This window comes from Dendrobates tinctorius, unplaced genomic scaffold (genome assembly GCF_039654945.1).
Source record: "Dendrobates tinctorius isolate UK_male_01 unplaced genomic scaffold, ASM3965494v1 ptg000138l, whole genome shotgun sequence".
Classification (NCBI taxonomy): Eukaryota; Metazoa; Chordata; class Amphibia; order Anura; family Dendrobatidae; genus Dendrobates; species Dendrobates tinctorius.
Genome location: NW_027361806.1, coordinates 2,070,174 through 2,089,172, shown reverse-complemented (window position 1 = coordinate 2,089,172; position 18,999 = coordinate 2,070,174). Strand labels below are relative to the sequence as shown.

General features: G+C 43.4%; 1 protein-coding gene across 3 annotated transcripts in view; it reads left to right on the top strand.

Annotated features, from left to right (window-relative positions):
- LOC141048616 (cytochrome P450 4B1-like) overlaps nt 1-18,999 on the top strand; it is a 36,593-nt gene that overhangs the window by 15,684 nt on the left and 1,910 nt on the right. For all 3 annotated transcript variants that reach the window (XM_073544381.1, XM_073544382.1, XM_073544380.1), the window contains exons 4-13: nt 2,325-2,469; nt 5,660-5,704; nt 8,903-9,030; nt 9,143-9,267; nt 10,024-10,175; nt 10,837-10,943; nt 11,531-11,721; nt 14,448-14,581; nt 18,506-18,570; nt 18,910-18,992. In XM_073544381.1, coding sequence (XP_073400482.1) covers nt 2,325-2,469; nt 5,660-5,704; nt 8,903-9,030; nt 9,143-9,267; nt 10,024-10,175; nt 10,837-10,943; nt 11,531-11,721; nt 14,448-14,581; nt 18,506-18,570; nt 18,910-18,992 — 1,175 coding nt within the window. The remainder of the gene's footprint in view (nt 1-2,324; nt 2,470-5,659; nt 5,705-8,902; nt 9,031-9,142; nt 9,268-10,023; nt 10,176-10,836; nt 10,944-11,530; nt 11,722-14,447; nt 14,582-18,505; nt 18,571-18,909; nt 18,993-18,999) is intronic.

The following is an 18,999-nucleotide window of genomic DNA, read 5'->3' as shown; positions in this document are numbered from 1 at the left end:
GATAAACATTTCTTTTTTTTTTTTTAAAAGCTGACCGCGAACTGTCCTTTTGACCTGCACAACGGTGCAACGAACTCCTGACAGTTCAATCCTCCTTTCGGTGGTCAGTAGTATGGGACCCCACAACCGTGGAGCTCCCAGGATGCAAGAAGTGTCCCTTTCTGCAAGATAGTATAAACGAGCCGTCCCGGGGGTCGTGCAGCCGCCATGCCAGCCTCTCCCCTCTCATGGAGCAGGTTCCAGACTTCCTGCCCCCTGGCCCTCTTCTTCTCTATAACTCCTGCGACCCAAACAGAGGGTCCGGCATGAGCCCTGGAGTCCGGTGGGCGGGACTTAACCGAGGAAGGACGTGGATCAGAGGCGGCCGATGATTCCTGCGGCTCAACAGCCGCTGGGGCCAGGTGGCAAATGGGGACAACCGGGTCCTTGGAGGCTGGAATCACAAGGCCCACTAAGTCGGCCGCAGTCGACTTCAGCAGCGGCATAACCGCGGCCTCAGGACAGGCCGCATCCACTACTTCCAATGGAGCCGGAGTAACGGCCGGTTCCAACAACGCAGCTGCTATCAGCAGGGGGAACGCAGCAGCGTCTTCTTTGGATGACTTCCGCACTGGCGGCTCCAGGCGGGGTACCTCAGGGACTTGAGCAGGGGCCTCGCACAACTCTGCATACACCACTGGGCCCGATGTACCCAGGCCTTCCGGTGCGCAGGGGGCAGCGTGCTGCGGCGGAATGATGAGGGCCGCTGGCGGAGGCACTGGTGGTGCCGGGGGTACTCTCACCTTCCCCGGCGCTGCGGCCTCCATCACATCAATACGTGGCTTCACCCGCAGCCTCCGTCCCTCGCTCCACTGTCCCGCGGGTTTTTCCCCTAAACTCGGGGGCTCCGCTGAGAAGTCCTCTGCTGGTATTGGTGGCGGCCGTTTTCGCTGACTCCGCTCAGGCTCCGCTCCCCAGCTCAGCATCCCGCTGCTCTCCCGTGGCTCTGAGGGCGACTTCTGGCACAGCTCCATCCCCTGCCGCCACTGCCACTCTAGGCGGCCGATGCCCCGACACCTGCAGAGTCTCATACCGTCCGTTGGGCAGCACTCGAATGGCATCAGACAGCCGCAGCCAAGTTTTTCTTCTGTGCCACTCCCTCTGTGAGGTGAGGTGTCGGCAGGCCTCTCCACCATCCTGTCAGGGTCCAATATATGGAAGCGTCGATTTCCAGGCACATACTGCTTCCTTTTGGGATACGTTGGAGGGGGTCCCAGTCCATTCAACATGACTGCAAACACCCGGACCTCTCCTCTGCGCTGAAGCAACACCGCCATACTGCACAGTACCTGGTACCACCCCGGATCCTCTGCTGGCCACACAGATCCGCCACAGCGCTTCCCATTTGTATTCCACAGGTAGGTCATTTGTAATCCGCAGGTAATTGTAATCCAAACAGAGTAGTCCAAGTCCTTTTCCAGTCTTTGAGGCAGGCCTGCCGCAGAAGATGGGGTATTAGCGGCGGCGATCCTGCCGACTACGCCAAATGTAGTGTCGGTGGTGGGGTGCCGAGCTGGGGGGGTGGTCCTACTTTTATACCGCGCAGAGATGACAACAGAGACACGATGGAGGCAGATTCTGGGTGCAACAGGTCCAAGTTTATTTCTTCACTTGCCGTCCGACTGACGGCACACCTCGCGGCCCTCCGTTTCCAGAGCCGCTTCTCACACCGTACACTGGAGACGTGTCTGCACACACCGTCCCCTCCTTTACTGTCGACGCTCCTGACAGTTCCGTCACTGTGGCCGCCTTAGGCCCATTAACCAACAGCGCTTCTACTGCTCAGTCGTCGTGTCACATACGGTGTCTTACACCCAGTACCTCGTCTCAACTGCGGTCCTTTCCTGTCAGGACCACCCCCTGACGTTCTCTCTCCTCAGTCCCCCTGGTCTGGATTCTCCTCAGAGTGCACAGACTGTCATAGTCCTCCTGTCACTTGAGCTCCCCCTGGGGACTGGAACTTTCTGGAACCCTCCCTCAGTATTTATAACTCCCCCGGTTCCTTGAAACTGTCACTCTAACTGTCACCACGCCCCCCATGACCAACGGTTTCTAAAGCCCTAAGCTGCTGTAAAGTCCTTTGCTCACACTCCACCCTGCCATCTAATGGTCATCCCAAGGTACTGCACGTCCACTACACTTTCCTAGTTGTTTCCCCACTGTAATCACTGACTCCTACCTACACTGTGCAAACCTATCTTTCTCCATTCTGACACGTCCGTCCGTCAGGTCACCTTCCCTACAGGACCATCAAAAGTTTTAGCAGAAATCTTTCTTCTTAACAGTTTAAGCGAGATGGGACTGATTTGGACCTTGTGAATAGTTATGCAAAACAATTTGACTGCGCCTTCCCCCTGTGGCTTGGAAATTTCTTTGCCTTCCTCGTTGTCTATCATCCAAATTACATGAAGGCCATTTTGTCCAGACAAGGTAAGGAATAATGTCGGTTATCATTGCATTTTTATTTCTTCTATACCCTTCATGTTCTTTTTTGTACTGTATGTGTTTTGAATGATTTATTAAAGTTTCTACACTTTTTTTTTTTTTTCCTCAAGAGAATTTCTTGTAATTGTTTGTGGAACTTTGCTTTAAAAAAATGTTCTTGTATTGTAACTCGGCTCTTTGATATTGTACTGTTGTCCTTATAGACGATGCACCTTTTTTTTTTTTTTTGCATTGAGGTACTCGTTGACTTCTATTGCGCTAAATTCATAATGCTGTTCATGAGTTTGGTACAATTTAAAAGAAAAAAAGACTTTTTTCTTGTCATTAACTATATTTATGACTTTTTGAGCAAAAAGTCACATCTTTTTTCAAAATGTCATTAAAAAATGTGAGTTCTGAAAACATGCATGAACCCACTCGAGGGGAATTGGAGTAAAGTCGTGCCAAATTTGGGAATTTTTTGGTTGAAAAGTTGCAACTGATGAATCAGGCAAAAAAATCTGAAAAAAAAAATCCAGAATTGCTTAACTCTGGCTATAAAGTGTGTGTGTGGGGCGGAATAAAAAAAAAAAATGGGAGAGCACATATAAAATACAGTGTGTCCGTAAAGTAATGGTGCACTTTTGACCAGTCACAGGAAAGCAACAAAAGACGACAGAAATGTGAAATCTTCACCAAATAAAAGGAAAACCCTTCCAGTTTCTGTAGGATGATGTGGCAGCGTGTGCACATGCTCAGATGATGACGTAACACCGTGTAGACAGCGGCGCAGCCCATGCCAATCGAGATGTGGACAGTACAGAGGAAAGTTCAGTGTGTTCTCTGGCTCCCTGAATTCGAATCCGTAACCAAAGTGCTACATGAATATCGGCGCGTTTATAGCGAAGCGCCACCACATAGGAATAACATTACTCGGTGGGATAAGCAGTTGAAGGAAACCGTCAGTTTGGTGGAGAAACCATGTTCTGGTAGGCCATCAGTCAGTGACGAGTCTGTAGAGGCTATACGGGATAGCTACCTAAGGAGCCCTAAAAAATCTGCGCGTGCTCAACAATTACACCTAAGCAAGACAACAGTTCATAAGGTGTTAAAGAAACGTCTCTGTTTTACGGGGTACAAATTGCGGCTGTTGCACGCTATCAAACCGGCAGATAGACCCAAACGATGCGCGTTTGCTACTGATATGCTTCATGAGATCGACAATGATGCAAGACATTAATCACTTAAAACAGAGAATCACAGGCGTCATTCACTCTGTTACACCGGACGTCCTTACCCGTGTGTGGCAAGAACTTCACTATCATTTGGATGTGTGTAGGGCAACAAATGGAGCCCACATCGAACTGCACTGAACAGGTATGAAACTGGGAGAGTTTTTCTTTTATTTGGAGCAGATTTCACATTTCTATCGCCTTTTGTTGCTTTCCAGTGACTGGTCAAACGTGCTCCATGACTTTACGGACACACTGTAGAATAGTTAATTGGGTGCAAAATGGACAAAACTAGACAAAAAAAAAAACAGATTCAAAGGCAATGATGAATCGGGGCTAAAGGCTAAAAAAAAAAATTGTGACTTTTTGCCACTAGAATGCTCTGTGTAGTTTATAGCACCTTTTTATGTTAATCAGTGTTGTAAACCTTGCCATGTTTGATGAATATATCCTAAATCGCAATTCAATGGCCCACTTGCCGCACACGTGACTCGGATGCACCTGAGGCAGACTCCGCTCCTCATACTCGCTCATCCACTCACCCATTGCTATATAGGCTGACAATGAGCTAAGCACCCCCCTAAGCCAGTCCACACATCCACACCACACTTCTTGATGTCATCGCTGTTTTTTTAAGGTCAGCGAAACGCTTACTCTGGGTGACACACTAGTGCACAGGCAGATTTCTAGCACTCTGGCACACACAGCGTAACACAGCTCAAGATTTACTTTCCCTCTTTGAGCTTGTGGGTACATTAAGAGCAGCAAGGAACAAGATTACTTAGATTTAATTATGAAGATATATACAGTAGATGCTTATGAAAATTTAAGATGATGAATAAAAGGATATACATTAAAGCAAAATAGTACAACACAAAAATGGTTCCTGCAGAATAGAACTGCTGGAATTTTAACAGATTTACAATCCTGTGGTTGCCTCTCCTGGATCTGACCTTGGATGTCTCTGGATGCAATATTTTAAAAGGTCTCCTCCAGACCTCTCACCTCCTTCTTGTCAGGTGAGAGGTGGATGGCTAATTATGTGCAATGAAGGATAGTTTCAGGACGTGATTCTAATATGTGATGTTTTCCTATAGGAACATCCTAGAAGGATAGTATGACCGCCATGTTTCCAGGCATATTTTTACATCATATACACAACAATCATGGCTATGGTAGATAGATAATTCAGGTTCATAATATATTTCTGTGGTTTCAAAGACAAAATATTTTGGCACTTGAAACTGAATCAATTTTGTACCTGATGCCTTGGACAGCTCTTTGGTCTTGGCCATGGTGGAGAGGTTGGAGTGTGATTGATTGTGTGTGGATAGGTGTCTCTTATACAGGTAACAAGTTCAGACAGGTTCAATTACTACAGATAATGAGTGTAGAATAGGAGAGCTTCTTAAAGAAAAACTACCAGGTCTGTGAGAGCAGAATTCTCACTGGTTGGTAGGTGATCAAATACTTGTTTCATGCAATTTAATTATGTAAAAATCATACTATGTGATTTTTTTTTGGAAATTTTTTTAGATTTTGTCACTCACAGTTGACGTGTACCTATGGTAAAAATTACAGATCTTTCCAGTCTTTGTAGGTGGGAAAACTTGCAAAATCGGCAGTGTATCCAATACTTACCCACTGTATCCGTGAATTTTTTTTTAGTGAGATTATTAAAGCGATGTCATTGAAATATTGCATTTTCATTGTTCCATCCTGATGTCCCTGGTGTAGGCTGGAAATGGCCAGTGTGCATAAGGGAAATTATCTTTACCTGTTTGTTCACAAAGATCATTTTGGTCTTCCTGATACTGTCGGCTCCTAGGTAATGTGATCATCTACGTACTGACAATGAAGCTGACAATTGTACAGTGATATAGAATTTTTTTTATTCTATTACAAATACAATCCTAAATATATATCCTATTATTTTATTTACCGATATTTATTTTTTTTTACAGATCCAAAGGACAACTTTGCCTATTACTTCCTAACCTCATGGATAGGTACATAACATGACCTTGAACTTTACAGAAGGTTTTCTATATAATAATGTATTTCTCATATGTGAAAATCTATGGAGTTTCCTAAAATATCTCTGAATAATTAATATTTAAAGATAAGAAAATCTTTCGAAATTCAAAAATATCAGCTTTAGCCAAAATTTTTCCCTCAAATCAATTTGAGACAAGATGAAGGCACTGCAAAGCCGCCAACTACTAATGTTCCAAAAATGATGGCTTCTTGGAGGCAGACTCTTTCAATTCTAATGTTTATACACATGCAACGTAAACAGAATAAGCTATGGCTTTTTGGCAAGAGGTGGTGTAAAAATAATCCATTCTTTGAAAGAAGCAACAGGTTTGTTGTTTGGAAAATAAAGAAGCAATGGCTGTTTAACACGGCATCAAAAAATGTATCACTTTTTTAACAAGTTTGTCATGGCTCAGTTTGGGGACTCGATCGACTGACCTGTTGCTGCATCATAGGTTCAGCCATCTGAACTATTGCCTTTTCCATTTCCAAATGCTGATAGTTCCAAATGTCTTTATTAACTTTTCTTGGCTGGCTTCTCTCCAGGTGTTTTCTGTTTTGTTCTGCCTTATCATATTCTGGGTTCGTAGATACTCACCCTTCACTGAATTTCCTTGCTGGCTATACTTCTAGGTTGGCTTGGGTTTAGGAGTTCCAGCTCTTCATCTAAGTGGTTTACCTTGCATAGTAAACACCAGTTGAATTCCTTCAGTGAGTCTGTTTGTTTTCCTTCCCAGTTCCTCTTCCTTTCACCTCTTTAGGTTATACTTGTTCCTTTTACTTTTGGCTCTCCTCTAGCTTTCCCTCTCTACCCTTTACGAAAGTGTTTTAATTTTATCTCCCTGGGTTTTGTATCTTCCTGCACAGTTTCTTTTGTGGGAAGGGTGTTACGGCCTTCCCTCTGATTCTTCAGGAGGTATGAGAAACCCCTCAATGGCCTTTTTAGGAAGCCAGATCAGAGATTGTGTTTGCTGTTGTGTGGTTAGGAACTTTCCAGTCTGTACAGGGACCAGTTGGATGTCTGTGCAGCATCTCCTTGTCCAAGGTCTTCCCTTTTTCTGTTACATCTGAGTAAGTGTGTGTTACGTTCCTAACAGTTTTCTGCTTAGAATGTGAAAAAGCAAGGGCTTTTTGAAAAGCCATACAAAAATTATCCAATTGGGGGGGGGGGGGGGGATAAGTTTCAAATTTCTCTTATTTACCCTGTGAAGATTAAGGCTCCAGCATGAGTACATTATAAATAAAGAGCGAAATGGACAGGCAGGAGATGTGTGGCTGTCTATCGGCAGTGACACCAGCAGCAACTGTGCAGTATAAAATATGATGTACAGGCAACAAGTTGCGTAGGGCCAGTACTCTCATCCCTGGCAGTATAGTAAATGTACAGAACACAATGGCAGGCAGGAGATGTATGGCTATCTATCAGCAGTGCCAGTGACACTAGCAGAAAATGTCCAGTTGTGTAGGATCAGCACTGGAATCCTTAGCAGCAGTACAATAGAGATATAAAAAACAATGGAGAGGCTGGAGATGTGTCTACTGTAAGGGGGACGACCGGACCATGGGTACCTGCATGCCGGGTCCAGAACTGTTGAGGCTGCATCCCCTGTTCCCAGGGGAAACCTGAGTGTGCCAGACCTTCCCCTGTTGCTTGGGGGAAGGCCTAGAGAGGCAGACCTTCATGCTGAACCAGTGAGACGGGGAGAAAGTGAGGAAAAGCGCGCAAAGCAGGGGGGCTTTGGCGTGAACCAGGGGCAGCGAGCAGAGAGAGGAGTGTGGAGCCCCATCCCTCCAGAGACTACCGGCACTGCGACAGGTCCCACCACCCGCAGAGGGGCCCCAGCAGAGAGAAGGGCCAGGCATGCTGCATTAGACCTGAAGGACAGGGACTGCTGCGCTGAGGGGAGCTGTATGTCCAGCAGCAGACCAGAGAGGGAGAGGAACATGCAATGTGTGCCCGGTGACTACAGAGAGAGGTGCAGTGTGCCAGTGACTACCAGAAAGCAAGGCGCAGAACGTTCCGTGTCCATGAGTACAACAAACGTGCCGCATAAGAGTGACCGGGGACAAGACAGACACTTACACACTGACTGTGCCAGTAAATATTTGCCGAGCCACGTTGGGCTCATACAGGACTGTGGTTTGTACCCTTGTCAGACACTACAGCAGGGACCAGTGAGTGCTTCGGTCCCAGAGCATCCGTACCGCATAGGCCTGCGCCCAAGCACAGCCACCACTGACCGAGACTGTAAGGAGATTCATGCAGGGGCCACGTCGGTCTCAGACAGTGCCGTGGCCCATGCTCCTCCGGCCACATCAGTATATGGACTAGGGCTCAGCGGAAGGTACCAGAGACCGACCGCTGCCGCCAGAAGATGTGGCATTGATGCCCACAGAACCTTCCTTGAAAAGATAACATGCCAGCTGTTATCGGCGCTATCCATTTCATGGACTTAGAAATCATTGACTCTCATCAAAACTGCTGTTACTAGGACCGTTATTCTACTCACCATATCCTTTTGCCATTTACACTTAGTCCCTTGTTTAACCCTTTACCTCCCTGCGTGGAGTATTCCCCTATAAAATAAAACTCTTAACCCTTGCTTTGCTTTCTGCCTGTCACTGCATCTCCATTACCTGCTTACACTACTACCAGTCGCAGTGGCAGCAATAGCACCATATATAATGTGCTGTGTAGAACCAGTGCTACCAACTTCTGCAGCTGCGCTGTATAAATATAACATGATGAACACACAGGAGGAGGCATTGGCGGCAGCAACAGAACAGAATAGAACATAATAAACAGACAGGAAGATGCTATGGACAATCTTTTCATTAGCATCAGCTGTAGGGGAATGAATATTGGCTTTGTCTCATGCTTGACTCATTTTTTTAATGTCTTCCACACTTGTGTAGGAAGATATGGTCCAATTTGGCAGGGCAAAACCCCATTGGCACTCTTAATATCCTCTCTGACAGTACACTAGAGGTTGGTCAAGACTGTATGCGCAAAGCAACTTTGTGTCAGTTCTCACCACAGGTCCAGTGTGCTGATCCAGAAGTCCATTCAGTCATGGACATGGCAGTCCCTCCTGATTGCTATACCATGTGATAGTTGCAAAGTGTTATGGAGGTCATGTGAGCCTGTCTTTTGCCTTCCTATAATTCAGGGAAAGGTTTGTTGGTGCTGTCGGGGCAGAAATGGTTCCAACACCGAAAACTGTTGACACCGGGATTCCATTATGATGTCCTGAAGCCGTATGTCAAAGTGACGTCTGACAGTGTTAATGTCATGCTGGTAAGGAGAAATTTCCGGGTTTAGAAACCTTCTCAGTCACTCAAACATCGTTCTAAACAACCAACCTATTTTCTGATTGTAATGACTCGGATTAATGCTGAATCTTGTTTAGGACAAATGGGAGAAACTGGTCCCAAATAATAAACCAGTGGAGCTTTTCCATCACGTCAGTCTCATGGCCTTGGACACCATCATGAAATGCGCCTTCAGTTACAAGAGCAACTGCCAGAATAACAGGTTGGTTTTTGCCAACAATGTATATCTAACAATACAAGATGTGCATATCATGTAGTTACAATGGGGTCAGGAGAGAAAAGTATCCCAACCGTGGTGGTCCCATCACATTTGCAACTTGGTGGCAACAGGACTCTCCTATCAGGCAACCTGCACTCTGCTGTAAAAGTCATGTCATAAGAAAACCTATAGCTAACCAAGCACCTATAGGAGAGAGAGCAAGTGGTTCCCGTGTCCAACTTAGGAGTATTATACTACTCCAAAGAAATCAATCCGGACCACCTCTTATCAGATACTAAACTGTATAAAAAAAATCAATACAGCACTGAAAATAGTCAGAGCAACGGAAGCAAAGGAATCTGAAATGTATCATAGTGATAGGGTATCTATACAGACCCTGTGGTGATGGAACACCACAAAGCACGTTTCGCCTCGCTTGGTCATAGGGTAATGTAAATGACTTATTACTCTGACTATCTTCAGTGTGCGGTTGATTTTTCACATAAGATATTATTTAGTGGTATTGAAATATACTTTAATCTTCTGTATTAAACGTGGATAGAGCGTGTATGCAAGAAACCAAAGTCTGAATGAGGGCTAATGCTCCTCCCAATTTTGTGTACAGTGTTTATTATTCAATAATAAAGAAAAGATTTAATATGTGAACATGTCGGTTTTCCGAATTGTTTTGTGGTTTCGTAGAAGCCATGACAAGTACTGGGCTCTGTAAGATGTGTGACCACTTGCTACTTTTTGCAGTGAAAATGCCTACATCAAGGCTGTGTATGAACTCTCCTCCCTGGTGGATTATAGATCCTGCTACTTTCCATATCATAACGACTTTATCTTCAACTTGAGCCCACATGGATTCCGTTTCCGGAGAGCTCTGAAAACTGCACATGAACACACGGGTAGATCATAAATTTAAAAAAAAAAAGTAAAGCTTTTTTTTTTTTTAAATGTTGTATGTTTTATATAAAAATACTAGAATTTTTTTATAATCTCTCTCTCTCTCTCGCTCTCTCTCTCTCTCTCTCTATATATATATATATATATATATATATATATATATATATATATATATATATATATATATATATATATATATTCCAATAAAGTAGCTTATTAAAATATTTTACATATATACAATGGTAGACCAGCCTGGCCACAGTGGTATAGAAGATGCTATTTGCATTCCCACCATGGAGCATACTTGTTAACTCTCAATGACAACCATCCATAAGGAATGTAAATTTGCAAAGAGTGAGGCCCACCACTGGCGATTTTTGGGTTTGTAGTCAAACCGCACGTCTTTATGCCCATTACACACTTCTCCATTCCCCATTTCTGGACATTTTCTAGACAAGCTTACCAAGACCCAAGAAACTTGCTGACTCTTATGGCAGTGCAAGAGGTCTACACTTATTCCAAAAGTCTCCTGGACATTACAGAAGATTTGGCAAGTATGCCACAGAGGTGGACTATGCAACTAGTTTGGTGAAGTCTCCCAACAAAACAGCTATTCCGAGAATGGTCTTCATTTACTAATTTGCTTTCTCCGGTTTCCTATAGAAAGTGTAATCAAACTGAGGAAAGAATCACTAAAACGGGAGACTGAGGTTGAGAAGATCAAGCAGAAGAGACATTTGGATTTTCTGGACATTCTCTTATGTGCCAAGGTACTGAAATGTATAACTTACCATGTATCCAGAGGAGAGGTTATACAAGGGGTAGAAGTAGTTGCACCCAGACCCTAGTGTCCTAAGGGTGTCCAACGGCTTCTCTGCCACCTTTTGAAGATATTCGCATTATAAATGGCACATAGTAGTTGGGCACCTGGTTTTAGGTTCCTGATTTTCTTTTAATACTAAATTCTTAAATAAAAATCACATGCTGTAAATGGAGTTTGAGAAGGTCCATAAAACATTAGAAAAGTAGTGGTATTATAAATTGCACATGGTAGGTGGAAGGACCTATTGCAGATATTGCATTGGCAAGGTTTAAGCTATGGAGATAACCCCTAGTATTAGCGTTAATTTATAGAGGTAAACCCTAATATTGTCTGGTGGACAAATATACTGTACTATGCTTACAGATGGAAGGTGGTGGCGTTCTGCTCCTCTCAAGTGAACAAGACAGAGCTGCCATACTAAGCACCACCCATGAGCAAGAGTGAAGGAGTTTCTGGAAAAGAAATCAAATCTAAAACACCTCCCATGTTATCCAAATATTTCTAGTAACAGAGATATGTGTCTGTCTTTATCAGGATGAAAATGGTCATGGTCTATCTGATGATGATCTGCGGGCAGAGGTGGACACATTCATGTTTGAAGGACACGATACAACGGCCAGCGGGGTCTCCTGGACATTATACTGTATGGCTAAATATCCCGAGCACCAGGAGAAATGCCGGGAGGAGATCAGAGAGGTCCTGGGAGATCGGACCATGGTTGAGTGGTAAGATCCTAATATATAATAATATTTATTGGCTTTTATGTTATGATTAATAGATTAAAGCCCATGACAGTACTGCAAAAATATGTTACGAAGAACCCTCGTTTCCCAATAATTGGGCGGTGTGATCACCTTCGTTGGATGAAAAGACTTTTTTGGCTTGCTTGAAAGATCATCATCATTCTAGACAGCACATTGTCCTATGTAATAATGTGTGGGAGTGTTTAAATAATCTGTTAAATAACCAATTATCTGCTGTTTCTTAATGCCGCCTGTCGGCTGGTGCAAACCCGACCTCAAGTTAAGTTTGGCTAGGCCTAGAACAAAATGTCTATACCTGTCCACATCGGAAAATACACAAAAGATATGACCCACATGATGATCATATAATTGTAGAGAGAAACTCCTCCTGTGATGCAGTCTCTACATTTCTATACAACCAGTAGGGCTGTATGACCATAGTGTGACCCTACATGTCCATTTTGTGCCCTCTAATAATTAATATTGTCCTTTCTTCTGTCCTAACCCAATTATAATGCCCCCTTTGTGTCAAATACACGGTAAAAATTACCAAGTTTATGCACTCTACAAAGTAATATTGCCCTCTAAAAAGTAATAAAGTAAGTATTTTTTTAGTTAATGAGGCACAAAAAAGGCCAAAAAAGCCTGTGTAAAAAATAACAAAAAATGCCCATTTTTGAGCACCTCAAAAGGAATATAGTGACCTCTTATGACCAATAGTGCCCCGCAATCCTGCAAGTTCTTTCTTTATTATTATGATTTATTATTATTATACATTTTTATAGCGCCATTTATTCCATGGCGCTTTACATGTGAAAAGGGGCAAATATAGACAAGTAAAATAAACATAAGCAATACAAGACATACAAAAGTACAGAAGGAGAGAGGACCCTGCCTGCAAAGGCTCACAGTCTACAGGGATGGGTGAGGATACACTAGGAGAGGGTAGGGCTGGTCGTGCGGTGGTTTACTGGACTGAGGATCACTGCAGGTTGTAGGCTTGTCGGAAGAGGTGGGTCTTCAGGTTCTTTTTGAAGGTTTCCATGGTAGGCGAGAGTCTGATGTGTTGGGGTAGAGAGTTCCAGAGTATGGGGGAAGCACGGGAGAAATCTTGTATGTGGTTGTGGGAAGAAGAGATAAGAAGGGAGTAGAGAAGGAGATCTTGAGAGGATCGAAGGTTGCGTGTGGGTAAGTACTGGGAGACGAGGTCACAGATGTAGGGAGGATACAGGTTGTGGATGGCTTTGTATGTCATAGTTGGGGTTTTGAACTGGAGCCTCGGGATGATAGGAAGCTTTCTTTAGAGCATCCATTGCTTGTAGGTTGAAGGGTTTTCATGGCCCACTGAAATCTGCACCGCCGCCATCTGGAACTCATCTGAAGACCAGCCATAAGTTTGTTTTTTACCTATTTATTGTAATATTATGTCTCAAGTTTAATATGGAGAGTAAAAAAGAAATGCTGTTTAAAATTAAAATAAAAAAAGTCAAATCCCCCTCCCTTTTACCGTTAGAAAAACATTTATTATTTTAATACCGTGTACATAGATAGATATTCATTCTAGAAAAATAAAAAATTGTTTAATCCATATAATAAACATTATAAAGAAAAAAATATAACATGCTCAAATTGCCGTTTTTTGGTTGCTTCACCTCCCACAGGAAAAGGTAGTAAATGGTGATCAAAACATATGTACCTCCAAAATGGTACAATCAAAGGTATGATCCTAGCAAAGAGCAAACAGATGAACGGCATACTAGGGCACACAAATCACCACATTACCAGACGGAGCTATTTATCTGAAGTATTGCAGCATATAATTCAGTCAAAAAATGGAGGTGCTTGCATGAAAAAACATGAATATTTCAATGTGAAGCAAAAAAAGAAGAAATATGCAGCACTCACCGATACAACGGCCGTTTCGCGATTACTCGCTTCTACGGGTCCAGGTGTGTCTTGGACCCGTAGAAGCGAGAAATCGCGAAACGGCCGTTGTCCGGCACCTCCCTCCCCTAGCATTTCTCTAACGTCCTGCATGTCCACACATCCATTGATGGAATTTATGTGAAATAAAGACGCACAGTTTTTCAGCTGCATATTTCTTCTTTTTTCGCTTCACATTGATACAATCAAAGGTATACCTCGGTACACAAAAACAGGTCTTCAAACAGCTCAACTAAAAATATAACAAGTTATGGGTCTCAGAAAATGTTGAAACAACCCAATTAATTATTTTTTTTGCAAGGTTCAGAAATGTTGATGTTACTACAAAACCTCCACATGTTAGGCATCACCACAATCATAGTGACCTGAAGAATTGTTTTCATGTCTCATTTTTACTGCACAATAAAAGTTTATAAAAAAAAAATAGAATTTTGTGTCACTAAAGGGGTTGGCCAAAACTAAATTTTAATTTTTTAAAGCATTGATAGTTTTAGAACAATAAACTGAGGCACATTCTGCTTCCAACATGCACATAGGTCCAGTGCAGGCCACTCTAGAGGTCTGTGCCAGGTTACTAGAAGAACACGTCACTAGAGAAAATATCTAAAAAGGTTTCCATGACCACAGGTTTTACAAACATTTTTTTTTCTGTCATAGGTTTCCTCCTATTAATGTCAGTGAGAAGCTCCTCATGGGCGTGACCATTTTTACGTAATTGACAGAGTAATATTAGCAATTTTATTATTACTGTTTTGTGTTTCTAGGGAAGACTTGAGTAAGCTGCCATATACCACTATGTGTATAAAGGAGAGTATGCGTCTCTTTCCTCCTGTACCGGGAATAACTCGTGAGCTAAAAGAACCAATCACATTCTTTGATGGACGGAGCCTACCCAAAGGTCGGTTACTTTTTTTTTTTTTCAAATTGAAACCATAAAACCATAATAAATAATAAAAATACAAAATAAAATAAAATCCTGCCCTTCACATTTGATTATCTCAATACAGACTTTACTTCCACCTACATTTTCTCCCTTATTTCTGTTTATCGACCTAACCGCTTGTTACACTCCGCAAGCGACTTTCGACTAGCCTCCGCAGTAATCCATCCGTACCTCACACTCCCGGCTCCAAGACTTCTCCCGAATCGCACCAATACTCTGGAATGCTCTACCCCAAGAAATCAGGACGAACCACAACTTATACATCTGTTCAGAGCAGCCTATCATGTTCCCTAATCAAAGTCCTTTTATACATATAGCTCACACACTTTCTCTGAACATGACTCTCCATTAAACTCCACCGCACCCAAAAGCACCACACATACTGGCTGGCAACAACTTTGTGCAGCCTTTATCTATCCCCATTCCCTCAAGATGGTTGGACCATCATTTCAAATAAGTGTAGGGGAATGGACTGATACGTGGACCTGTCTAATGAAAAAGGCAAATGTAAAATGTGTAGTGTACAATGCTTTCCTGTAACTGGTATATATGTGTGGGGAGAACAGCTAGAATTAGCTAGTGACGGTGTAGTACGGCATTTTGGCCACTAGAGGGAGACACAGGACAGTGAGTAAAGTACCTAACAGCAGCTGAAGCTAGGAAACGCCAAGTCATGGGGGACTGAGAAGGGGAATTCCATAGAAGGGGAATAAAAGGAGGGAGAGTCCCAGGGAGAGTCAGACAGTCGAGGGGGGGGGGGGCCCTGACAGGACAGCTGCAAAGGACGCCTGGGGTACCGGACAGCTGGACACAGAAGAGGTAGTAAGTGTCGCAGAAGACGGACAGGCTCAACCAGGGGAAGCGCTGTGGCCGATGACTTAGACAGGCACAGTGAAAGAACCCAGAGGGCCGTCTCATAAGGAAGGAGGAGGTGACAGGTACCCTGGCCAGTGTGCAGGAGCTGTGGTATTGCTGTGGATGTCGGATAAGACACCCAATGAAGAGGACCTGATAGAACTATTATCTGCTTCTGGCTCCAGTCTTTTCACAACCGGAAGGGACCACCCCCCCCCAGTCGACCCATGATCCTACATAAGTACCTGTACTTTTTGTCTCCCCACACCTCATTGTAGATTGTAAGCTCTTAGGGTATGTTTCCACGTTCTGGATTCCGAGCGCTTTGGACGCAGCGGACACCCGCCACGCCCAAAGTGCTGCCCCCTTTTGTACACGCGGTGATTCCGCATGTGTTCATTGAATACATGTGGAATCACTGCATCCTATACATGGAACGGCGTTATTTATCTTGCGGAGACCGTGCGTCTCTGCAAAATAAATGGACATGCTGCGGTCTATAAAGACGCGCCGAATGTGTGTTTATGCTGGTGTGCCACTTGCGTCTTTGTATGCATAGTGGAGATGGGATTTCATAAAATCCCCTCCACTATGCTGTAACATCTGGACGCTGCGGCTGGACGCAGCGTCCAATCCGCAGCAAATCCTGACCATGGAAACAACATACCCTTACGATCAGGGTTGTCTGATTTTTGCTTTAATTATTGTATTATCTTTAACTGTCAGGGGTGTGTCAGAGGCTGCAGACATTCGCATTGTATCTGGGCTAGAGAAGGTCTCTGCATTTGGCTTTGCAGACACCTTCTTGACCCAGTGGCAACCTTTCTCCAGTTCTAATTGGCACACCTGGATCTGAGTGTTATAGACTCCCAGTCTGCTTCTGGGAGTTGCCGGTGATCTTTCCATTTCCTCCTGTTGAGGCTTGGAGCTATAGCAGTCGGCTGTCTTCCTCTTTGGTGTTGCTGGAGGACGTCTGTGTTAAATCTCTGAGCCTTCTCAAGATAAGTGTTCCCCTTGTTTGTCTACCCCAGCTGTCTTGAGCGGTATTGGGGATTGACAAGTGCCCAGCCTGTCCTTCCCAAGTGCCCAGCCTGCTTAGCACCAGGGTTATACAATGGAGATGGTTAGCACTCGACGGAAGAGTTGGATATACCATGCTAGTGTAAAGTAGCCAGTGGTCCTGTAGTAACAAGTTCAGTATAGAATCACTGCACTCGTAAAATATGCTTCAAGTGAATATTTATGGACCGTGATAGGTAAAGCGACAGCTGACGTTTCGGCCTGATAACGGCCTTTATCACATAGTCGCCCTTTAAATGGAGTATCAGTAATCACCGGGTAAATACTGTCACTGCTAGGCAATATTTCAAAAGGCGCAATCTGTCCAGTGTAGCTGGTAATCCGGGTTCCTAAGTAGCCGTTGTCTGGTGGTATGCTAGAGGATCATTGGTGGCGCAGTGCCCGGGCACGGCGGTGCCTGCGTCCCACACTGCGCCACCAATGATCCTCTAACAGTGACATTATTTACCCGGTGATTACTGATACTCCATTTAAAGGGCGACTATGTGATAAAGGCCGTTATCAGGCCGAAACGTCAGATGTCGCTTTACCTATCACGGTCAATAAATATTCACTTGAAGCATATTTTACGAGTACAGTGATTCTATACTGAACTTAGCACCAGGGTCAGGCAGGGATTAGGTTCCTGCTCGGCGATAGGTGCAGAACCTATATAGGGACATTTAGGGCAGACAGGGTGACTTTAGATCTGCCAAGGGGTCTCCATTCCCCGCTTCCCTAGTGTTGGATTCCATTCCCCTTATCCTTTCGTGTTGCACTTAGTCTTTCCTACACTGTGCGTGACATTAACGCTGTTACGTATGACTTGTACATGAACTGTTGAATTGTAAAGTGCTGCAGAATATGTTGGCGCTATATAAATAAAGATTATTATTCAATGTGAGAGCCAATGCAGAGATGAGCTAATTTTGTTATATTTGGGCACAAATTAACACCTTCTCGGCTGAACACTAACTATACATCCGTTTAACATATATGTGGCATGCTATAAACCTCCCGGGGAAAAAAATTACACCATCTGCAGAATAGCAGTTGGACAGACGCCTTCTACTTCTCCAAATAGATTTCCCCGCACTAAATGCATGCAGTTTTCTAAACTTAGTAATAAACCTCCTGGCATAAACCCCATAGAACATCTTTGGATGGATCTGAACAAGTCGGTTGTGGTATGTAAACAATATTCGTGTTCCGAAGGCAATTGTCTGTGACGAATAGGCTAAGGCTTCTCAGAAGCTGGTCTATGGCTTTGCATCCCATTTATAGCAGATCACAAAAGCCAAGAGGTGCTCTACTAAATACTAAAAACATTGGTCATGAAGGGGGTGAATAATTCTGAGACTGCAGTATTCAGTAAAGCCGGCATTTTGGCGAATCTATTTTTTCTGTTAGTGGTATCGACCATTTTATTGTTCTTGTTTGATTTAAACAGCAGAAAGTTTGTACATTTTTGCTAATAAATTGAAACTGCAATGGGAATTGAATAATTTTGATTGCAACTCTACCTCCTGGAGCGATGTATGGATAGGAGGGCTCCTGGGAAAATGTACCAATCTACTTGTCCCATCACTTTCTAACAATAAGAATAATAGGTTTGTTGTTGATATTGATGAAATAATCAATACAAAGACATAACTCCAAAGCAGCGCTCCAAAAAAAGTAAGATGAAAGGGGGGTTTATTGTGTCCAACGTCTCAGCTCTCCTATAACTATTTTCAAGCTTGGATGTCACAAACCACTTTTATATTAGACTGTTTTTGGAGTGCGGCTTTCAATTTTTGCCTTTCTGGCTTTTTTGTACGTTGGATGCTTGCACCAATCCATACTGGATGTATCTTACTGTGCTAGGAATATTCCTGAATAAATAATAGTTTTATATTGGCAACATGTTTTGCTGTATTATCTTATATCAATTAATCATGAATTCCTCTTTTTATCTTTTGACAGGCACCATTGTATTTCTGAGTATGTTTTGCATGAACAGATCTCCCAGTGTTTGGGATAACCCTGAAGTAAGTTGGAGGCTACATAGGTCTTTATATTTAGCTGTGTAGAATAATTGTAATGGCACCTGTATGTCATAATCGTTAGAACTGAAGAGTCTAGCTACCTAGATCTTGTAGATATATTAAGATACTGTATGTGATGTGTATGGTGTAATGTACTGACAATGGAAGAACGCAACACATTGCCAAAAAGTATGAAGAATTTGAGATTCATGATAGACCACATGGTCTTGACCATAATTTTCTTTATTTTCACTTTTCAAGATTCTATACATATTGTGAATTAACCTTATTAGTTTCTATTGTTTTCTTACTACCAGGTGTTTATGTATCTTATCATTTTAGGTTTTTGATCCACTGAGGTTTTCACCTGAGAATTCATCAAATAGACATTCACATGCGTATGTTCCATTCTCAGCTGGAGCAAGGTAAGAC